General features: G+C 46.7%; 3 protein-coding genes across 4 annotated transcripts; 1 reads left to right on the top strand and 2 right to left on the bottom strand.

The window, feature by feature from the left end:
* Window positions 1-25: 25 nt before the first annotated feature.
* LOC136436078 (uncharacterized) lies at window positions 26-4,255 on the bottom strand. Of its 2 annotated transcripts, none has more exons than XM_066429790.1 (3): window positions 4,156-4,255; window positions 2,516-3,015; window positions 26-615 (listed from the first exon to the last, which is right to left on the bottom strand). In XM_066429790.1, the coding sequence occupies exons 2-3, from the start codon at window positions 2,697-2,699 to the stop codon at window positions 497-499; spliced, it is 303 nt and encodes a 100-aa protein (XP_066285887.1). In that variant the 5' UTR covers window positions 2,700-3,015; window positions 4,156-4,255; the 3' UTR covers window positions 26-496. The 2 variants fall into 2 exon arrangements, 1 of the variants encoding a protein (XP_066285887.1); XR_010756000.1 differs by lacking the exon at window positions 26-615 and adding an exon at window positions 681-788.
* A 5,495-nt stretch (window positions 4,256-9,750) lies between these two features.
* LOC136437143 (betaine--homocysteine S-methyltransferase 1-like) lies at window positions 9,751-15,604 on the bottom strand. Its single transcript, XM_066431622.1, has 8 exons — window positions 15,278-15,604; window positions 13,129-13,319; window positions 12,493-12,687; window positions 11,856-11,997; window positions 11,240-11,421; window positions 10,653-10,737; window positions 10,440-10,456; window positions 9,751-10,356 (listed from the first exon to the last, which is right to left on the bottom strand). Exons 1-8 carry the CDS (start codon window positions 15,297-15,299, stop codon window positions 10,090-10,092), a joined length of 1,101 nt encoding a protein of 366 aa, XP_066287719.1. The 5' UTR covers window positions 15,300-15,604; the 3' UTR covers window positions 9,751-10,089.
* A 272-nt stretch (window positions 15,605-15,876) lies between these two features.
* Window positions 15,877-22,602, top strand: LOC136436079 (betaine--homocysteine S-methyltransferase 1-like). Its single transcript, XM_066429791.1, has 7 exons — window positions 15,877-16,059; window positions 16,887-17,077; window positions 17,568-17,762; window positions 18,545-18,656; window positions 19,252-19,430; window positions 19,758-19,836; window positions 20,312-22,602. The coding sequence occupies exons 1-7, from the start codon at window positions 16,041-16,043 to the stop codon at window positions 20,581-20,583; spliced, it is 1,047 nt and encodes a 348-aa protein (XP_066285888.1). The 5' UTR covers window positions 15,877-16,040; the 3' UTR covers window positions 20,584-22,602.
* The last annotated feature ends 395 nt before the right edge of the window (window positions 22,603-22,997 follow it).

Here is a 22,997-nt window from a genome sequence, read left to right as displayed (position 1 = left end):
TGCAGTAGTTAAAGTAGGCCCCGGGTCCGCCCCCCTCCCCCACCAGGCTCTCACTGTAGCGGCTGGGACGGGCCTTGTTCTTCTCTATACCTGGTTATATTCAGTAAGACACCTGGTTATGTTCAGTAAGACCCCTGGTTATATTCAGTAAGACACCTGGTTAAGCCCTGTTCAGCTGCAGTAGTTAAAGTAGGCCCCGGGTCCGCCCCCCTCCCCCACCAGGCTCTCACTGTAGCGGCTGGGACGGGCCTTGTTCTTCTCTATACCTGGTTATATTCAGTAAGACACCTGGTTATGTTCAGTAAGACCCCTGGTTATATTCAGTAAGACACCTGGTTAAGCCCTGTTCAGCTGCAGTAGTTAAAGTAGGCCCCGGGTCCGCCCCCCTCCCCCACCAGGCTCTCACTGTAGCGGCTGGGACGGGCCTTGTTCTTCTCTATACCTGGTTATATTCAGTAAGACACCTGGTTATGTTCAGTAAGACCCCTGGTTATATTCAGTAAGACACCTGGTTAAGCCCTGTCCAGCTGCAGTAGTTAAAGTAGGCCCCGGGTCCGCCCTCCCCCACCAGGCTCTCACTGTAGCGGCTGGGACGGGCCTTGTTCTTCTCTATACCTGGTTATATTCAGTAAGACACCTGGTTATGTTCAGTAAGACCCCTGGTTATATTCAGTAAGACACCTGGTTAAGCCCTGTTCAGCTGCAGTAGTTAAAGTAGGCCCCGGGTCCGCCCTCCCCCACCAGCCTCTCACTGTAGCGGCTGGGACGGGCCTTGTTCTTCTCTATACCTGGTTATATTCAGTAAGACACCTGGTTATGTTCAGTAAGACCCCTGGTTATATTCAGTAAGACACCTGGTTAAGCCCTGTCCAGCTGCAGTAGTTAAAGTAGGCCCCGGGTCCGCCCTCCCCCACCAGCCTCTCACTGTAGCGACTGGGGCGGGCCTTGTTCTCCTCTATCCCTGGTTATATTCAGTAAGACACCTGGTTATATTCAGTAAGACACCAGGTTAAGCCCTGTTCAGCTGCAGTAGTTAAAGTAGGCTCCGGGTCCGCCCTCCCCTACCAGGCTCTTACTGTAGCGGCTGGGGCGGGTCTTGTTCTTCTCTATACCTGGTTATATTCAGTAAGACACCTGGTTAAGCCCTGTCCAGCTGCAGTAGTTAAAGTAGGCCCCGGGTCCGCCCTCCCCCACCAGCCTCTCACTGTAGCGACTGGGGCGGGCCTTGTTCTCCTCTATCCCTGGTTATATTCAGTAAGACACCTGGTTATATTCAGTAAGACACCAGGTTAAGCCCTGTTCAGCTGCAGTAGTTAAAGTAGGCCCCGGGTCCGCCCCCCTCCCCCACCAGGCTCTTACTGTAGCGGCTGGGGCGGGTCTTGTTCTTCTCTATACCTGGTTATATTCAGTAAGACACCTGGTTATATTCAGTAAGACACCTGGTTAAGCCCTGTTCAGCTGCAGTAGTTAAAGTATGCCTCGGGAACGCAATCCCACTGGCTGGGGCCGACCCAAGGATTGAATTCCGGCAAATATATTATGCAAATGAGGACATTATCAATGAGAAAATAGTACAATTCCGTAAATGGCGGATATTTCATACGTACAGCATTTGGAGGTTGAACAAACGTGACCATCATCACACATACATTATGTAAATAGGGGCCTCATTTGCATAATCAATGAGGAAATGCTTCAATATACTTCATTGCTCAGATTAGACTTTTATACTTTGAACAGTTTATGTTATTCGGGTGGAGAGCGTGATCAACTGATATAATTAATCGCACGGGGACCATATCTTCATAATCAATGAGAAATATATGATACGTCAGTGGTTAAGGTTAACATCCTTTGACGCAGGCATGCGATCGTGGAACTCCATCTGATACAAACAGGTCATCATGCAAAATTGTTGTGTTTTCTATATTTGAGTTTTTTTTGTAATACTCGATTCTATTTTCGCTCGAGGCGATCCCGGGTTGGAACAAATATGACGTCAGGCGCTAACCTACTGACCCCAGGTGACCCCTGAGTCTAGTAAACCCTGATGACACTATGGGGTCACGACGCTAGGGGCAAAAAGAATTGGGAGGGGTGCTGTTGCTTAAACATCTTGGCTCTTGACGTTATATTGAATGACGTCCTTGATATAATGTTATTATAAACTATGCACAGTGATAAAAGTTACGTGATATTTGCTGGCGTGAACGCAAATCAACCAACGCTACTAGTACTGAACCTACAGCTGTCTTAATAAGATTCGCTACTTCTAAAGAACCCCGTAATAAGACGCAGTAAGACTGTATACTAAATAACGTCATTGATATAACACCCTTGCTTGATTATCGTTGATAATCGTAACCGTTCACCATAAATCAGGTAGTGCGTGATGTATTTGCTGGCATACATTCAAGACACTCTATACTAGTTCTACCTACAGATGTCTGTACTTCTAAGATTCTGTACTTCTCAGGGACTCCCTGTAAGACACAGCAGTAGCCTAACGTCTTACCCTTGCTGACCTTGTCCACCCAGTCGGGGGAGAAGACGCCTCGGAGACACACGGCTCCGTTCTCCCTATACTCCCGCAGAACCCCCGGATCCACTCGGTACGCCATGTTGTCTGGTCCGGGGTGTTTACCGCGATGTTTGCTCATACAGCCATCTGGCGATTGGCCCGTGTTCACAGACATCATGCCGGTCAGAAACGGGCCTTCAGGAGGAAATGTGTGCTTATTTGCGCATTGGTGAATGTACCACGGTCGTTATTTTTCAGAGTACTGAAGATGATAAAGTTCTTCACGGAACCAAACACACTGTATTAATGCGTACTGCGACATCTGGGAAAAGGGGCGCTTACACAATACATCCGGGATGAGGTTACACCATACAATACAAGGCAATACATTCTTACTTACTGGAACTCCGCCACGTGTTGTTGCCAGCCAGTTTGTTTGGGGTCAGCTAAAGGGTAATCTCAAAGCAGATGCTGGGCGGGAAATTCAGGAGGACCTGCATAGGGGGTAGCGATTACGAATTATGCAAAATTTTCGCCGCCGATTACGAATTACGTTAAATTCTCAGAGCTGATTACGAATTGCGTTAAATTCTCAGAGCTGATTACGAATTACGTTAAATCATGAGACTTCCGAACCGACCTGAACACTTAACGCAAGATTCAACTATCTAATTCTGCGACAAAACTATCGATTTTATGTTGAATACCGACGTTTGCGGGCACCTCCTTGCAATACACGTACGAGTGATAAAGACCAAGTCTAGACTAACGTGAGGTCACACGCAATGACTTCTGTATCAAATGGAGTCTTACCTGATTGTTTACATCGTACTTTTAATGAAGAGGCACTTTTGCCTACGAACTTCCACATCTGACATGGGTGGCCACATTTGAGTCCGATAAACACAACAGTTTGCCTTGGAATGAAGGTATTTGATGGTGAAAATTTCTATTTTTGTGTATTTCGAAATGATAATGTAACGTTATAGAGCGACCCGTACTATCAAATACCGTTCTCCCAACTCCACTCCAACGTATATGAAGGAAGTGCGGTCTCATTGTACAAAGCTCAACCAATGACAACATAGTAACTTGACGTACCTTCTTTTAAAAGACACTATTTCCGTTAAAGGCCTTTCTTTTAATTTTGTAATAGCAGTAGTCGGGCAGCCTTGGCTGCTGTACATCATAAGTACGCAGCTGAACAAATAAATAAATAAATAATTTTGTGCCTCCACGGCGACGTCCATCCGAATTGATATAACAAATGCATTGACTGTAAATTCTGTAATTGATAATCTGGTCACGTCCATTACCTACCAAACCAATTGCCCCACCTTGACGCGTATATGTATTTTTCCACCTGAATAAGCTACTTTCTGAACGTCTTTTTCGTAACATTTAGATAACGTGTTGCAACTAAAACCCGAAGAAGCATTCAGTGCGAGAAAGCCTCTGTCAGGAAGCGTAGCAAACTGTTCTGGTCTTTTCAAACAGAGATAGCAGCCAGGGCAGCACATGCATTCTAATAAGAAAAACAAGCAAACTGTGTACTAAATACATAGTTATATATAACTGTAGCGTGGCAAACATTCATCCGAGATCTAGAATTGGTACAGTGAATATATCCCTACCTGTGAGGCACAAATCGGACGACAATGTTAGAGATATCAAAGTGCTGATCCACAACAGTATTACTTCTGCATGAAATGAAGTCGAACTTGTCTGGTCGCTCTGGGGCTTGTGAGTCAAACTATTGGAATTTCGAAGTTTCACCTCTGACATGGGGGGGGGGGCGATAAATCAACATCACAGCTCGCTCTTGAGTGAAGTAGGCAGTGTAATGTGATTTTCAATGGTGCAACTGATTGTTATTTTTGTGCATTGGGTAAAAAATACTAGAAGTACATGCATTATAGAGGGACCATCGTAAGATGCGGTTCTAGGCTGCACATATATGTATCTGTAGTCACCGTGACCTAACCTTGACTTTTCTTGGCACCATGAAGGCATGCAAGAAAGAAAGGTCACACAAAAATGGTGTCTTAACAAAGGAGCGTAACGTTACCTCAAGCTATCATGCCAGTGTCGTTAGAGAGAGCTACGGCGTAGTTTTGTAATTCAAGACCGTGATTCATCCAATTACGTCGCTGAAATGTGTTTGTGAAATATGACGTAGTCAAGTGAACTCGACGTCTTTCACTTTCACTTTCACTTTTGACTGAAATATATGACTATTGCAAGCTAACATCTCTTACATTGTCCATCCAAAACTTGAAGATAAGAATGAATGAATGAACTTTATTGCTCGACAATTGTACATGGCACAATGTATGGCAACGATAACAGGAAAAACAATACAATGGATACTAAACTAGTCTATTCTATTCTATTTTGAGAACTATTACTACAAGGCTATGTACATAAATGGCGCACTGATATGTTAAACGTTTCTGTTTGTTACAATATATTCTCTCTTTTGTAGAGCGCTACATATGTATTGACCTAAGTGCTTAGATATGGTATCGGGCATGACATAAGTAGATTAAAAATTTCTGTGTTTGCCTTTGGTAAGGGCTTGCTGGTTGTAACGTTGGGTAACCTAAATTCGCGGGGTACTAAAATTCGGGATTTTTCGAAAACGGGGTATTTAGGGATATGTGCTAGATGCAACATAAGCAATACCGCTAGAAATGCAAACCTGCCAGACTTACGTATTCAGAACACTGTCTGAAAAGCTTCGATAAGCATGGATTATAAGGCGACGAGGTCAAAAACTCTCCGTCCCTTATTGGAACAGTCTGAGGACTTCGTGGGAGACTTAAACAGCATGGTTGTCGGCTGGTTTATAAGAAAAATGTCACATCCGATTCCTGCTCAACACAATTATTTACAAGACAACTTATTACAATCTCTTTTGCTAACCTGAAACTGGATTCTAAGTGTGATCAATTATCAAAACTCCTCTCTGTTGCTACAACCTACGGCACGTGTATTTTCCCGCCGCCATATTGTTAACCAGAATCCTGTTGTCAAGCAGACGACAAAGGTTTGTGAGGAACACTTTTTTGTCTAAATGCTGCGTGTGATAGTGGACTGAGGAAGATATTTTCCTCAAAGTTTGCTCCTAACACAACAAGGAACACATGGACATAGTAGTATTACCATTGCTACGGCATCCAGCTAACTTCCCATGCATAATGTAACGTTACACGTTGCCCGATGATGACGATGGGCCGACTTTGAGTGACGTTCTACCGACTCAACACACGGGTTGTACCCGAACTGGCCTGATGTGTGCGGTACGGCCGTTTTTTCGTGTATTTCTTTTACTTGGACACGTCTATATCCATAGCACTCTCCTCAAGCCAAGGATGGAACGAATAGCTGCTGTATAAAATGTAATTAGCGGTAAGATATTCAAGACGAATCTTCTCTCCCGAATTAATGTGCCCCCCGGCTCTGTCCGACAGCACTGTAATTGTGCGTGCGGCGGACGGTAGTTTCAAGTTGAAATATTATGGTGTCAGCACGACTAGAGACAAAATCTACCATATATATGATTAGTGCAAAGATAGTACATGATACTGACAGAATTATAGAAAAAAAGGATGGTTTATTGTTCTGCTAGATTGATTTCAGTCAACCATTATCGGAAAAATCCCGAATTTATGTTACCCAACGTTACATGAGATCATTTCCATTAACTTTCGTCTATCTACAGTATATGCGGGGCATGTCATTAGGAAATGATACTCGTCTTCAACACTGTCTTGACATGAAGGGCATCGTCTCTGGTTGGCTGGTATATTACGATATCGGCCTTTTTCTATTTCCAAGCAGTGAGAACTGATTCTTAATTTAGTTATGTTAACTATAAAGGATTTATTATGAATTGATGAAAGGTATTTTTCCAATGTAAAGTCAGTCTTAACTTGAGAATACGTTTTTAGTTTATTGCAGCTCCTTATTTCTTGTCGCCAATTAACCAGAGAGAAACGTATCCTTCAAACGTTCTTTGAATATGTTACCAAAATGTTAAGCATCAACCGCAGGGTTTAGCCAAACAGTTTGGAAACCATGTCTACACAAAATATCTTGAACATGAACAATCCAGTCTAGCTCTTGTTCTACTGCTGTATCATACGCTTTCCTAACAATTCTATCATTGGGTAAGCTATGTAGTCTAAGCCAGTATTTAATAAGTTGTGTTTGTGTGTCAATATATAATGGAAACATTCCCAGTTCTCCTCTTATTGCGGCGTTTACAGATTTTCTTGGGACACAGAGTAGCATTTTGCAGTAGTTGAGAATAACATATTCCAAGTCAGGTATTTCATAAGACGCTGTAGGCCACCCTCAATTCTCAGACTACCCTGGGAGTCAGACTAGGACCGGGCTGCTAGCGATTCCCTTCGGCGGCCCGAGACAGTCAGCCCGCCCGATCTTAATCAACGGTCCGGGGAGTTGTAGCCCGGGGAGTGGACCGCACCCCTCTACCTAAGGGCCGGCCAAATCTTGGCTAGAACTCCCCCGGTGCGCTAATTACGGTATCGGCGGGCTTGGGGCTCTGGGCCGCCGAAGGAACCGGCTAGGAGGAACCGCCTAAGGAACCGGCTAAAAGTCCCGATAAACAGCCTGGTTCCCAGGGTATTCTCAGACGATCAGACAGTGGTTTGTTAGCCTCCATAGCAGGCTCTAACAGGCCTTTTTGGGGGGCTAAATAATACACTTTTTACAGCCAGCCCGTAACCATCAGCCACCCCGTAACTATCTTTTTCAGGGTGGCTGATGGTTACGGGCTGACTGCAAAAAATGTATTATTTAGCCCCCAAAAAAGGCCGGTTAGAGCCTGTTATGGAGGCTAGGTTTGTGACTTTGAACGATATTAGACAAATTTGGGAATACACAGTACACCCGGGAGTAAAGTTACACCGCAGCAACGTTACACAATATAAGGCTATACACCAATTCTGGCATTCGGCCATGTGTTAATGTATTTCTATTCAGATTTACCACATTTGTGGAGGGGTTGACATAACAGGTCACTATCACCTTTTCAAGATGTCAACCCAGACCTGACTATAAGGTTTAGACCATCGCACACCGGGGCATGCCAGCTCGCCAGCCAGGGGTCAGCTAAAGGGTAATCTCCAAGCAGATACACGGTAGAAATACGTCCGCCCGTGTTTGTCTGTGTATGTGTGAACAGCATGGCGCAATAAGCTGAGGATGGATCTTTAAAATATTTGGTATGTGGTGTCGGCAAAACGAATGTGAAATTCGATTATGGGGCCCTAGCAGCTTTCTATGGTACTGCAGCAGAACTCCTGTTTTTTGTATCACATGACAAACACTGTATCATTTGTTATCACGTATTTTAATGTATTATTTTGAATATCCACTGTCATTATGTGCAATAATCATATAGGTAGATGTCATCGACCAATCAGAAGGCTCCATTTACGGGTCATTATTTTCCCATACTGACCGCATTTTACTGGTGATTAAATCTCCATATAAAGACCAGTTACCATTGTTAACCACCCTTCCTCCGTGTTGAAGTTGATGAGAGTCGGGTCGGTGCATCAGAACTTGTTTTTGCAGACTTCCTCCGTGTTGAGGTTGGTGAGAGTCGGGTCGGTGCTTCAGAACTTGTTTTTGCAGACTTCCTCCGTGTTGAAGTTGATGAGAGTCGGGTCGGTGCTTCAGAACTTGTTTTTGCAGACTTCCTCCATGTTGAAGTTGACGAGAGTCGGGTCGGTGCATCAGAACTTGTTTTTGCAGACTTCCTCCGTGTTGAAGTTGATGATAGTCGGGTCGGTGCTTCAGAACTTGTTTTTGCAGACTTCCTCCGTGTTGACGTTGATGAGAGTCGGTTCGGTGCTTCAGAACTTGTTTTTGCAGACTTCCTCCGTGTTGAAGTTGATGAGAGTCGGGTCGGTGCATCAGAACTTGTTTTTGCAGACTTCCTCCGTGTTGAAGTTGATGAGAGTCGGGTCGGTGCTTCAGAACTTGTTTTTGCAGACTTCCTCCGTGTTGAAGTTGATGAGAGTCGGGTCGGTGCATCAGAACTTGTTTTTGCAGACTTCCTCCGTGTTGAAGTTGATGAGAGTCGGGTCGGTGCTTCAGAACTTGTTTCTGCAGACTTCCTCCGTGTTGTAGTTGATGATAGTCGGGTCGGTGCATCAGAACTTGTTTTTGCAGACTTCCTCCGTGTTGAAGTTGATGATAGTCGGGTCGGTGCTTCAGAACTTGTTTTTGCAGACTTCCTCCGTGTTGAAGTTGATGAGAGTTGGGTCGGTGCTTCAGAACTTGTTTCTGCAGACTTCCTGCGTGTTGAAGTTGATGAGAGTCGGGTCGGTGCTTCAGAACTTGTTCTTGCAGACTTCCTCCGTGTTGAAGTTGATTAGAGTCGGGTCGGTGCTTCAGAACTTGTTTTTGTAGACTTCCTCCGTGTTGAAGTTGATGAGAGTCGGGTCGGTGCTTCAGAACTTGTTTCTGCAGACTTCCTCCGTGTTGAAGTTGATGAGAGTTGGGTCGGTGCTTCAGAACTTGTTTCTGCAGACTTCCTCCGTGTTGAAGTTGATGAGAGTTGGGTCGGTGCTTCAGAACTTGTTTTTGTAGACTTCCTCCGTGTTGAAGTTGATGAGAGTTGGGTCGGTGCTTCAGAACTTGTTTCTGCAGACTTCCTGCGTGTTGAAGTTGATGAGAGTCGGGTCGGTGCTTCAGAACTTGTTCTTGCAGACTTCCTCCGTGTTGAAGTTGATTAGAGTCGGGTCGGTGCTTCAGAACTTGTTTTTGTAGACTTCCTCCGTGTTGAAGTTGATGAGAGTCGGGTCGGTGCTTCAGAACTTGTTTCTGCAGACTTCCTCCGTGTTGAAGTTGATGAGAGTTGGGTCGGTGCTTCAGAACTTGTTTCTGCAGACTTCCTCCGTGTTGAAGTTGATGAGAGTTGGGTCGGTGCTTCAGAACTTGTTTTTGCAGACTTCCTCCGTGTTGAAGTTGATGATAGTCGGGTCGGTGCATCAGAACTTGTTTCTGCAGACTTCCTCCGTGTTGAAGTTGATGAGAGTTGGGTCGGTGCTTCAGAACTTGTTTTTGCAGACTTCCTCCGTGTTGAAGTTGATGAGAGTCGGGTCGGTGCATCAGAACTTGTTTTTGCAGACTTCCTCCGTGTTGAAGTTGCTGAGAGTCGGGTCGGTGCTTCAGAACTTGTTTTTGCAGACTTCCTGCGTGTTGAAGTTGATGAGAGTCGGGTCGGTGCTTCAGAACTTGTTTTTGCAGACTTCCTCCGTGTTGAAGTTGATGAGAGTCGGGTCGGTGCATCAGAACTTGTTTTTGCAGACTTCCTCCGTGTTGAAGTTGATGAGAGTCGGGTCGGTGCTTCAGAACTTGTTTTTGCAGACTTCCTCCGTGTTGAAATTGACGAGAGTCGGGTCGGTGCTTCAGAACTTGTTTTTGCAGACTTCCTCCGTGTTGAAGTTGATGAGAGTCGGGTCGGTGCATCAGAACTTGTTTTTGCAGACTTCCTCCGTGTTGAAGTTGTTGAGAGTCGGGTCGGTGCTTCAGAACTTGTTCTTGCAGACTTCCTCCGTGTTGAAGTTGGTGAGAGTCGGGTCGGTGCCGTAGTACGCGTGTTTGCTCATGTCGGCTGTGTAGCGGCTGGCGGGCGGATGGCGGCCCAGCGCCTCGTCCATGGCGCGGGTGAAGTGCGAGGCGTTCCCGCAGCACAGCCCGATGTAGCGGACCCCGATGTCGTGCGCCCGGCGGCTGAAGGCGGCGATCTGCGACCGGCTGCACAGCCACGGGTCCAGGTCCAACGGGAAGGCCAGCTCACCAGCAGGGGGCGTATGGAAAATGCAAGTTCAAAACGGACAAGAATATGCATGAAAGCTCAGCTAAATGGATGATTAACGTGGTAAAGAGGGTTCACTGCGTTTCAACACAACACAAAATAATTCCGTTCTGCAGCCTTCATTGAGTTGGAATGACCAAATGCTTCGGGCACGTGACCTCAGGAACAGTGACGTCACACATCGATCGAAAGCGATTGGTCATTCGAGTCGGATGAAGGTCACAGTACGGCGAACGGTATCTAGGATCACAAAGCATCAGCCGGAAAAGTTACCTTTGTCGTCCACGTCCGTCATCGTTATGAAGTTGGGATTCTTGTCGTCCGTACGGTACGGGACGGGCACGAAGGCGAGTGGCGTCTGCAGGGAACGAGAGGGAAGTGACGCGTTAGGGAACGAGGGGGAAGTGACGCGTTAACAAGGGAACGAGAGCAAAGTGACGCGTAAACTTTGGGACGAAAGTGAAGTGACGCGTTAACTGGGGAACGAGAGCGAAGTGACGCGTTAACTTGGGAACGAGAGCTTTTCAAGATTCCAAGCTCATTGAATTTCCATTTTTTTAAGAACAAAAGCTAGACGTCTTCTTTCTTTCTTCAGAATACATCTATCACTTGTCCATCTGTTAAACTGGTTTCCAGGCTTCAGGGGAGGCTAGTGTCGGCGAGGTCGCTGAGATAGCCGAGAACACCGGTGTGTAGGCCCTCTGAAGTCTGGGAACCAGGCTTGAACTTTAAACTTTATTGTCAAATCAGCTTGGCAGTCTCTCAGACTTGGAATTCTCTCTTGAATTGCGCAGATTCACGGTTCGTCTTTTCTAGAACCTCATGATTGTTAAGATTACCATACAAAATAGTAGAGTCACCTTGATGCCGTTCTTGACCGCCTCCTCGAGGACAGGCAGGGTGGTGGCGGGGCCGCGGCCGCAGTTCAGCCCGACCACGTCCGCGCCGGCCTCCGCCACGCGCCGCAGCGCCTCCTGGATCAGCACGCCGTCTATCAGATCCGACCCGCGCTGCAGGTTAAAACTGATCACCACGGGTACTCCTGGAGAAGAGGGAGGGTCATTGTTTCCTTTCTGTATCCGTTCAGCATCCATCTTATCTATTTTGGGCTTCGTAATCTATAGCTGGAATTTCGCAGGCTGTTCATGTACACAATGATGAGGTCTCAGCCCTAGTTTTACTGGCCAGTATAGGGTACAGGTTGTCTTAACTTTGAGCTGACCAACACGGGTGTCAATGTTTCACTTGAGCACCTGTCTATCAAATTGTTTTGGGCTCTGTGTTTTAAGGCTTTACTGTGAATCCATCTATTTCAAGATCTGTCTAGTCTATGCTCAAGTTTCCCAGTGTTATTCTATATTTCATGAGCTACAGGCAGAACAGCAGTACACGCGTTCTTGGAAAGTAGCGTCAGTGTTATGCATGTAAAGACTACAAGCCACACGAGCTTCGGGTTTTAAGGTTCACACCAACTACTTTTGTACATGGACGGAATGCACGTACCTTTGGCGTATTTCCTGACGCACTCCAGAGCCAGCTTAGCCTCTGCGTAGGCAAAGAAGGTCTCGGCGACGATAAAGTCACAGCCGCCCTCCTCCATAATCCACTCCAACTGCTCCTGTGGGGTGGAAAAAAAAACGACACATCGAGCAGGTCACACATCTGATACCTGCGCTTTAAAGTTCCTTGTATGTCTTGTTTAATTGTATTTCATCTAAATCATCACCTTTGCCCGGCTTTGGGGAAGAAAAACAACTACCGTGAAGTCTATAACGCCCCCCGTCAGTCCTTGAAATGCTGTTCGACTACCTGACAAAGAATGGTTCTGTAGTACCTTAAACAGGGCGTGCGCCCGGGAAGTTTGTAACGCCCCCCGTCAGTTTCAATATGCTGTTCGACTACCTGACAAAGAAGGGTTCTACTGTACCTAAAACATGGCGTGCGCCTTGGAAGTTTGTAACTCCCCCCGTCAGTTTTAAAATGCTGTTCGACTGCCTGACAAAGAAGGGTTCTACAGTACATTGAACATGGCAGGAGCCCTTGAACTTTGTAACGCCCCCCGTCAGTTTTGAAGATGCTGTTCGAATACCCGAGGCTGAGAGGTTTACTGTACCTTAAACATGGCGTGCGCCCGTTCCTCCCAGCCGGGTTTGACGGGGTCGTAGATGTTGAGTTTGCAGATGTTTCCCGCCATGAGCGTGCCGGTGTCGTCTGCCACCTTCCTGGCCAGGCGCAGCGCCGTCCGGTTGATCCGCTCCAGGTCGGCCTCCCGCCCGATGATGCGCATCTTCTCGCGGTGCGCGTAGTACTGCAGCAACGTCACAACCACAATCATCACAAACACACTAACGATGAATGGGGGCCATTTCATGGCACCGACAATAACCGAGCTTGTCCTTCGTTCTGACACCCACCCTCATACAAAATATCATCAGATTCATCCACAGCTCCTTGAGTTATTGAGGCAAAACAAGATCAATTCTGCAGGGGATGCATTCGTGTAATTTTCTGAATATTTTCCGATCGATCGTAGCACTGTAAATAACGCCTCCGCTCCTGCGGCGTCGCAAAAAAACTCTGTCATAGCCTTCATCCTTTAGAAGCTATATTAGCGGATCTCTTCGCATGCTGGGAAAAACGGAGAACTCTGGGTAATGCAGAGGGCAAATAAGTCATTGCCATGACAACAAAAACAGCCTGCATTACCCATAATCCTTTGATCCTAAATGTAAGGACCTGTCCAACTTACCGTGAATGCCAGCACCACATCGCTACCGGCGTGCACGAACTCCCTATGCAGACCCTCCACCAGTTCCGGGTGCTCGATGACGACTTCCGGTACGAACCCACCGGCCTTGAGGTAGCCGCGTCGCTCGAACTCGAACAGATATCCCTCCGCGCAGATCACCGTCTCACCGGCCTGCAGACGCGCAAGCAACCCTGGGAAATAAAGGCAAACAGGTGGCATCTCCAAGCAGATGTTAGGGTGGGAAGTCGTCACGTTTTCTGGCTGCCTGTTTGTTTCTGTTTTCTATAATAACATTCTGTAGTGAGCTATACCCGCTTAAAGTTTTCTGACACAGAACCATTTCGACTTTGCGTCTCAGAGAAAAAACACAGTGCCTTCAAAAAGTCACTATTTCCCGTCCCAATATCTGCTTGGAGACGATTCGCAGTCTCTACGCGGGCTACACCTTCCTTGAAGTTAGACCTTTTCCCCCATTTTTAGAATAGAGAACCTGCCCCACCTGCTGCTTGAATGGAATAACCCTCTGCCACCCCTCTATCTACAGGCGCTGACAGGTGACATTTGGGGGTGTGGCCGCAAACCAAGGACATGTTATGTAAATTCGGTAGCATTACAGGGTGAATGAACTTGGTAAAAACAACTAGCTGCCATTGTGTTCAAGCAAGGACATTATATAATGTCCTTGGTTCAAGTCACAATGACGAGCCGAGAGAAGCAATGTTTCAGTCAAACTCGAAGCGTGTTTGTGAACAGGTGAATGTTTCCTGATGTAAAACATCCCTCTAATATCAACTCACGTTGTGAACTGAACCGAGAGACCGTCCGACCCCCTCAAAATGTTCAAGTTTATGGCAGAACAAGCCATAGAAGAAGCACGTGCAAGACTAGCAAAAAAGTAGCATGATTCTTAACATCTTTACAACTTTTTATCTTTGTTAATAACGACACGAAATGACTTCTCATTCCATACAACGGAGTTGAGCACACGATGCCGCTACAGCCATGTCAAGTACAAGTAATAAAACTAAGTGACAATGCAGCATGTTGCCAAACTTGCCATAGAATAATGCCTCGCCGTGTTACTAACACCCTGGAGGCTGTGACTGCGTAGCTACCATACATTTGACAGGTCGAATTTCAATGAGAACGAACCTTTTTTTCGTTCCGTACGTGTAATTTTATTACATCTTGGGTTACATTCTGATTATGAATTGAAGTGTAACACAAATCCAGTTTTGGTCGCTATACGGTCGCTCAGCGATCGCTTATCACAGTATTTCTTCGCGACCCCGTCCCCAATAGTAGTTCGGGTATATACTAGTGCGTGACATTGTTTGAGGCCGTCGTTTTTCTTCTGTGCACGTTAGCGAGGAGGAAACTGTGGAGAAATACGTCGGTTTTGATTGTGTATGAGTTGGATTACGATGTTTGTTCGGTCGACTTGGATTCGCGTCTGAATATTGTTACCACCCGACTACTCTGCGTCGGCTGCAGTATGATGACCTCCGCTGGGGTCATACCAAAGTGGCTTTTAAAAAGAGAACGAGCCGGCAAATTGAAACCCATTTTCACATATTTTGTAGATTAAATCCTGAAGTCAACCATATCAAAATCTTGCACCTTGGTTGTGCACCCTACTTCAAATTTTGAAGCCTCGAAGCTTCTCACTTTGGGGTACTTTACCATGTAAATCCCTCTAGGCGAAATACTGTGGTATGCGACCTTAAAAAGGGCGCCATGACACCTGCAGCTTCGCGCTTGCGTGCGCACAGCACCAATCAGGCGAGAGAGTCCGATAATGCTGTGCGTCACGTTGAGCCCCCAGGCCCTGTCACTGGACCCGCGACACGTTGGCGACCTCGCTGCGACACAACGCTAATCGAATTTCTTCGATAAAACTAATCTTTTTACGCTTTATGTGATTTTTTGTCTTTTTAGTCATACTTGTACGTTTTGCATTGTATTCCCATTGTAAAGTCAAGGCTAACTCAAATTCGATCTAGGACGCAGCGAGGTCGCCAGCGTTTCAGTCAAGTCAAGTCAAAGCCTTTGTGGCGGGTCCAGTGAGAAGGGGCTTAGATATATGCCCCAGGTAACACATAACAACCTTACCCCGGCTGTCGCGGATGTGAGAATGCACTCCACTTACCCTTGGGTCTGGCTTTAGACATGGTTATGGTACAGTTTGTAGTTACCGGTCGGCTCGAACTGTTTGTGGCAGTGACTAGGGAGACTCGATGTGGAAAAACCGGCTCGAACTGCTTTCAACTGGTGTCTAATTGGTAATTGGGGCTTTCTGGAAGGATATCATGTCCACCGATTTCACACTTACCAGAACTCCCAGTGACCTTCGAGGTGCAGTTTGTTTGGACGGTACTTTTGGATGTGAACATTTTGACGGAGGGGTGTTTTTTCTCCCTTGTTTGTTTGTTTGTTTGTTTCTTTGTTTGGCTGCATGTGTTTCCACAGCAGTGACTTAAGAACCTCTGGATGGATGGTGACGGTATTTGGTTCGTGGGTAGGTGTTGTAAACACGGAGGTCATTCTAAATATTGGGCCCTCTGTCGGCTGACCTTGTTACTGCAGCAGAACTTCCGTTTTTTGTATCTTTTGCCCTGGGCATGCTATGGGTTCGTTGTTCCCGTGTCAGTGTCACCATTGTTTGCCATAAGGGACAATTAATGTAGTTTACTTTACATTAATTTCTTTGACAAATATCTAAACCTTACACACAAAAAAGAGTTTGGGGAGCTTCCGAGACGAACTCTGTCTCTTTATCAATCCGGTAAAGTTTACTTCAACACGCGATCCGAACTGGTTCTAGGCAGTTCAGGCCAGATCTGCAGACCCGACGCGCTGCATACTTGTAAACACACTTGTGAGCGACGCGCTGAGAGTGGCGACGTGCAAACATGGCGTCAAGGTCAAAAGGTGAGCAAGCTTATCTTACATTCTTTGCACGGATAGGTGTTAATCAAGTTCACCCTACATTAAGATTGGGTTTGTTTCACTCTAGATTTTATATCGTTAAAGAGACATAAGACTGTGTGTCTTATAAAACTTACATGTTGTGCGGATTCAACAACAACAAAAACAAAATTATAATAAGTGCAAGAGGTACGGTTTGTATGTAGAACATTCACCGAGTACCGCCAGTGCCCGACTCAGGGCAAGGTTTGATGTTCTACAAGTCAAGGTTAGGTTGCTAAACCCCGATTTGAGGCTAGCTGGAATGTTAAAAACTTTTATATGCGACCGTACCGTAACTATGCAAAGTACAAAGTACACGTACAGTTTAACTTGAATGGACCAAATGCGTTTCTCTGGTATAGTGAATCCATCTGTGTTTATTTGTGATTTTGAATAGTGTGTTTTTCTACCACGTCCTGTTATACGCATGTCTGTTCGGTGCCTTATGTGAGCCATTTGGAAAAAAAATGCATCAGACAGAATAAGCGATAAATTCATAATAATGGATAAAATAAGAGATTCACAAAATAACATATTTTCACGGAGGTGTGCGATTCTCGATTTCCTGTTTTTTCTTGATTTTGGCGCGACCTATTATCAAGTGGGCAGACCTGAAAGAAAGAGGACAAGGAACATTGCGGTCAGAAAGAAGCCTACGGGAGCTTGCGATGAATCGGACAAAGTGGAGAGGATTTAAGAAAGCCTGATTGCGGCTGCAGGATGTTCGGACCACTGCAGCAGCAGAACACAGTGCATTACTACGATTATCAAGTCCTTGTTGCCTACAGGTTTGTTAGAGCGGTTCAGAGATGGGGAGACGGTGATCTGCGCGGAGGGATATCTGTTCGAGTTCGAGCGACGCGGCTACCTGCAGGCCGGGACGTACGTACCGGAAGTCGTCATCGAGCACCCGGAACTGGTGGAGGGTCTGCATAGGGAGTTCGTGCACGCCGGTAGCGATGTGGTGCTGGCATTCACGGTAAGTACTGCAAATTTGAACAATTTATACAGTATTATTGAAAACTGCACTTAAAAAAATTCATCTTAAAAAAACAGTCTGTCATAGCATCTACCTTCTGGCACTCTTGACTCTTGATGACGTCACGTGTCGGTGAGGTCACGTGCCCGAAGCGATTGGTCATTCGAGCCTGATGAAGACATCAGTACAGGTAGCCGAAAATTTGGTAAAACTTCTCTGTCGTGTAAGAACGCGGCTTCGCTTTTAAGTAGGTACATGTGCGGGGGGTGTTCAACTAACATAGGGTCAGTGTTATACGCAGGCGCAGAGGGTCCGGTCGTGCTAGAATCAACTGTAAAGATAAGCATTTTAGAGGGAAATGTTGTCATTTTGGAGCTGGATATTGCCGGTTAGGGTTTTTGTATGCCTTTTTTTGGTCAAGGTTCAAGGTTTTTGCTTATGAATAGTCGAGGCTCGTGAAGGCTTCAGTGCGAATCTGGTCTTCTTACAGTTCTACGCGCACCGCGAGAAGCTGCGTCTGATCGGGCGGGAGGCCGACCTGGAGCGGATGAACCGGACGGCGCTGCGCCTGGCCAGGAAGGTGGCGGACGACACCGGCACGCTCATGGCGGGAAACATCTGCGGTACAAACATCTACGACGCGACCGACCCCAGCTGGGAGGCGGCGGCACGAGCCATGTTCAAGGTCAGTTGGTTTCAAATGCCACATACCAACACATGACATGTACATCCGAAAATAATTTCATCAGGTTGGTAGAACATTGAATATTAGAGATTCTTTTTACAGAAGCAGTACCCCAGTCAGAAGCTCTGACAGACACCGAAACGTCAGCAGGTGAGAATTACCGGTTGTGTAAAAAGAATCTCTAATATTACATGACATGTACAGTTCTTTGACAAGGCGATCCAAGAATTCACTAGTATGTATCCTTCTTTAAAATTATACCATTGTACATCGGATCGTTAGGGAGGGGGAATCAATTTCGTTAAAAAGAGGCGTGGCCCTGTAATATCCTATTACGTTATCATGACGTCATAAAATTTTGCCTAAATTATCGTCTTGTGCAAAGGCATTTGGAGAAAAAAAATTAAGAGAGCCATACATAACGTTAAGTAGTATTTCAAGACACCCCAGAAGTGCTGCAGGCATGCCTGTCCCCCACCTTAAAACCTGATTCATGCTGAACTTTTTTTCAATGTCTCCGACCCCGAGGCGTCGCCAAAATCATTTCAAGCATCCAAAGCACGTCTACGCACTTTATAGTTTTGTTCGAGTGATCGTAAATGATGCCATCAACGTATCTAACTCCACTAGCTAGTTCGTTTGTTTGTTCGTTTATAGTCGTAGGCGTGTTTTCTCGGGCTACATGTAAGGGCACTTTTCTCGAGTTATGGGCTCTTTTGGGGGATACATGTGTCTTGATTAGTTGTGAGTCTGAAAGCCTCATCTCTGAACCCCCACTACAGGAACAGATCGAGTGGGCGGTGGAGGGCGGGGCAGACTTCATCTACGCCGAGACCTTTTTCGCCTACGCCGAGGCCCAGCTCGCTCTGGACTGCGTCAAACAGTACGGCAAAGGTGCGGGAGAACACACGGTTTCCAAAATCCCCGGCTATTCTGACGTTGGACACGAGATTTAGATGCTTACGATGAAGTCTATCTATGTAGACTAATATTTGCGGTGTCAGATGACCAAAGTGTCCAAACTGTCATCGTTAGACTAAAGCCTCTCTCTCGCTGGACCTGCGGCACACTGGCGGCGTCACTGTGGCCGATTGAATTGACAAAGCACTCAACGAATTTCATCGACCAAAATCGAATCTTTTTAAGCTTTGTGTGTATTGTTGTCTTTTTAGTCATATCTGTACGTTTTGAATGATATTCCCATTGTAAAGTCAAGGGTAACACAAATCCAGTCTAGGAAGCAGCGACGCCGCGGGTCCAGTGAAAGGGGGCTTAAGCCGTGAAAACTGCATTTAACCACATCGTTGTTGGCCATGAAGACTAGGACGAAGTGTTGGTATGATTTACACCTGCCAGACTCAGTTTTTGTTCGAACTTGCTGCCTGTCAACAAGGTCACGTGCCCTAAATAATTGGTCTTTCGGACCTGATGAAGACCGAAACTTCCGAGAGAGTTGTTTGTTGATTGTCTCCTGTCTGTCCATCCACAGGTCTGCCGGCTGTAGTCAGCATCAGTAAGCACCGCGGGGACCTGCTGTTCGACGGCGTTCCGCTAGGGGATGCGCTGGTGCGGCTAGCGGAGGCCGGGGCAGCCGCCGTCGGGCTGAACTGCGGCCGAGGCCCGGACACCATGCTGCCCCTGCTCGAGGAAATAAAGGACAAGATCAAGGTTAGTGGCACGCACAACACAAGTTAATTCAATAATAGGCCTTGTAATGGTGAGACCCGAGTCTGAGAACCTAAGGAAAACAAGCACACTTGAAGACTGACGTGTACACATGTACATTGTATGTGCCGGCAACAGACTAGTGGCTATTGGGAAAAGAGGCTCCTTTACACAACCTGATCTGAGGAAGGTAACTGGGGAGTTACCTAAACGTTGGCCAGGTATATGTATTTCAGGTTGAGCTTATTTTGATTTTATCCCACGCATGTACTTGTACTTGTTAACGATGTCAGAAACACCTTTCTGTTCTTCTGCGTTGTCCACCCGCAGGTGCCCCTGGTGGCCGCCCCCGTCCCGTACCGCACACACCCGGGCAGCCCGCACTTCATGACGCTCAGGGACCCGGACGGTGAGAACAGCTCTGTCATCTGCACGCACCTCTCGTTACCATAGTGACCACAGACAAGATCAGCCGTTACCATGGTGATCACAGGCAACACAACCCACCACCATGGTGATCGCAGGCAAACCAGTCCGTTACCATGGTGATCACACAGACCGTTACCATGGTGATCACAGGCACGGACCGTTACCATGGTGATCACAGACACAGACCGTTACCATGGTGATCACAGACACAGACCGTTACCATGGTGATCGCAGAATCTGCATGCACAAGTCGCCATACAAAGGATGAAATGAATTACAAACTAATTTTGTATCTCAAGACTATTTTGTCTATGGTTGTAGAACGTTATCCAGTGGTTCAAATCATTTTCATCCATTCTGATAACGTAAACTTGCCAAAATGAAATGCAGACACCTTACCTCCAGAATGGATGTAATCTTGGGACTGCATGCTAATAACTCGTGTTTCCCCACAGGTAAGGTCGCCTTCCCGTTGGACCTGGACCCGTGGCTGTGCAGCCGGTCGCAGATCGCCGCCTTCAGCCGCCGGGCGCACGACATCGGGGTCCGCTACATCGGGCTGTGCTGCGGGAACGCCTCGCACTTCACCCGCGCCATGGCCGAGGCGCTGGGCCGCCAGCCGCCCGCCAGCCGCTACACAGCCGACATGAGCAAACACGCGTACTACGGCACCGACCCGACTCTCATCAACTTCAACACGGAGGAAGTCTGCAAAAACAAGTTCTGAAGCACCGACCCGACTATCATCAACTTCAACACGGAGGAAGTCTGCAAAAACAAGTTCTGAAGCACCGACCCGACTCTCATCAACTTCAACACGGAGGAAGTCTGCAAAAACAAGTTCCGAAGCACCGACCCGACTCCCATCAACTTCAACACGGAGGAAGTCTGCAAAAATAAGTTCTGAAGCACCGACCCGACTCTCATCAACTTCAATACGGAGGAAGTCTGCAAAAACAAGTTCTGAAGCACCGACCCGACTCTCATCAACTTCAACACGGAGGAAGTCTGCAAAAACAAGTTCTGAAGCACCGACCCGACTCTCATCAACTTCAACACGCGGGAAGTCTGCAAAAACAAGTTCTGATGCACCGACCCTACTCTCATCAACTTCAACACGGAGGAAGTCTGCAAAAACAAGTTCTGAAGCACCGACCCGACTCTCATCAACTTCAACACGGAGGAAGTCTGCAAAAACAAGTTCTGAAGCACCGACCCGACTCTCATCAACTTCAACACGGAGGAAGTCTGCAAAAACAAGTTCTGATGCACCGACCCGACTCTCATCAACTTCAACATGGAGGAAGTCTGCAAAAACAAGTTCTGATGCACCGACCCGACTCTCATCAACTTCAACACGGAGGAAGTCTGCAAAAACAAGTTCTGAAGCACCGACCCGACTCTCACCAACTTCAACACGGAGGAAGTCTGCAAAAACAAGTTCTGAAGCACCGACCCGACTATCATCAACTTCAACACGGAGGAAGTCTGCAAAAACAAGTTCTGAAGCACCGACCCGACTATCATCAACTTCAACACGGAGGAAGTCTGCAAAAACAAGTTCTGAAGCACCGACCCGACTCTCACCAACTTCTACACGGAGGAAGTCTGCAAAATCAAGTTCTGATGCACCGACCCGACTCTCATCAACTTCAACACGGAGGAAGTCTGCAAAAACAAGTTCTGAAGCACCGACCCGACTATCATCAACTTCAACACGGAGGAAGTCTGCAAAAACAAGTTCTGATGCACCGACCCGACTCTCATCAACTTCAACACGGAGGAAGTCTGCAAAAACAAGTTCTGAAGCACCGACCCGACTATCATCAACTTCAACACGGAGGAAGTCTGCAAAAACAAGTTCTGAAGCACCGACCCGACTCTCATCAACTTCAACACGGAGGAAGTCTGCAAAAACAAGTTCTGATGCACCGACCCGACTCTCATCAACTTCAACACGGAGGAAGTCTGCAAAAACAAGTTCTGAAGCACCGACCCGACTCTCATCAACTTCAACACGGAGGAAGTCTGCAAGAACAAGTTCTGAAGCACCGACCCGACTCTCATCAACTTCAACACGGAGGAAGTCCGCAAAAACAAGTTCTGATGCACCGACCCGACTCTCATCAACTTCAACATGGAGGAAGTCTGCAAAAACAAGTTCTGATGCACCGACCCGACTCTCATCAACTTCAACATGGAGGAAGTCTGCAAAAACAAGTTCTGATGCACCGACCCGACTCTCATCAACTTCAACACGGAGGAAGTCTGCAAAAACAAGTTCTGAAGCACCGACCCGACTCTGATCAACTTCAACACGGAGGAAGTCTGCAAAAACAAGTTCTGAAGCACCGACCCGACTCTCATCAACTTCAACACGGAGGAAGTCTGCAAAAACAAGTTCTGAAGCACCGACCCGACTCTCATCAACTTCAACACGGAGGAAGTCCGCAAAAACAAGTTCTGATGCACCGACCCGACTCTCATCAACTTCAACATGGAGGAAGTCTGCAAAAACAAGTTCTGATGCACCGACCCGACTCTCATCAACTTCAACATGGAGGAAGTCTGCAAAAACAAGTTCTGATGCACCGACCCGACTCTCATCAACTTCAACACGGAGGAAGTCTGCAAAAACAAGTTCTGAAGCACCGACCCGACTCTGATCAACTTCAACACGGAGGAAGTCTGCAAAAACAAGTTCTGAAGCACCGACCCGACTCTCATCAACTTCAACACGGAGGAAGTCTGCAAAAACAAGTTCTGAAGCACCGACCCGACTCTCACCAACTTCAACACGCAGGAAGTCTGCAAAAAACAAGTTCTGAAGAAGTTAATAACATTAAGCTGCGAGTTCCAACAAAATAAGAAGTCTTCGATTGGTTCGCATTGAGCTTCGTGACAGAATTTGATACCAGTCAAAAAAAGAAACCAAAAGCACTACCTCCCTTGAATAAGTAGCCTCTCCCATTGACCCCATGCATGACCTGGAATATCTGCCATGTCTGATGAAACGACTAGTTCTACCACCTCTGAACTGAACTTCCTGTCACCCCCTAGTCTTATCTTTGTGGTGACACTCTGTCCACTCACTTCCTGTCGTGCTGCTGACTGTATCCATAACTAAACAAAACAACCTCC

This window comes from Branchiostoma lanceolatum, chromosome 6, assembly GCF_035083965.1.
Source record: "Branchiostoma lanceolatum isolate klBraLanc5 chromosome 6, klBraLanc5.hap2, whole genome shotgun sequence".
NCBI classification, from domain to species: Eukaryota; Metazoa; Chordata; class Leptocardii; order Amphioxiformes; family Branchiostomatidae; genus Branchiostoma; species Branchiostoma lanceolatum.
The sequence above is the reverse complement of the archived record's forward strand: the minus strand, read 5'-3'. Positions and strand labels throughout refer to the sequence as shown.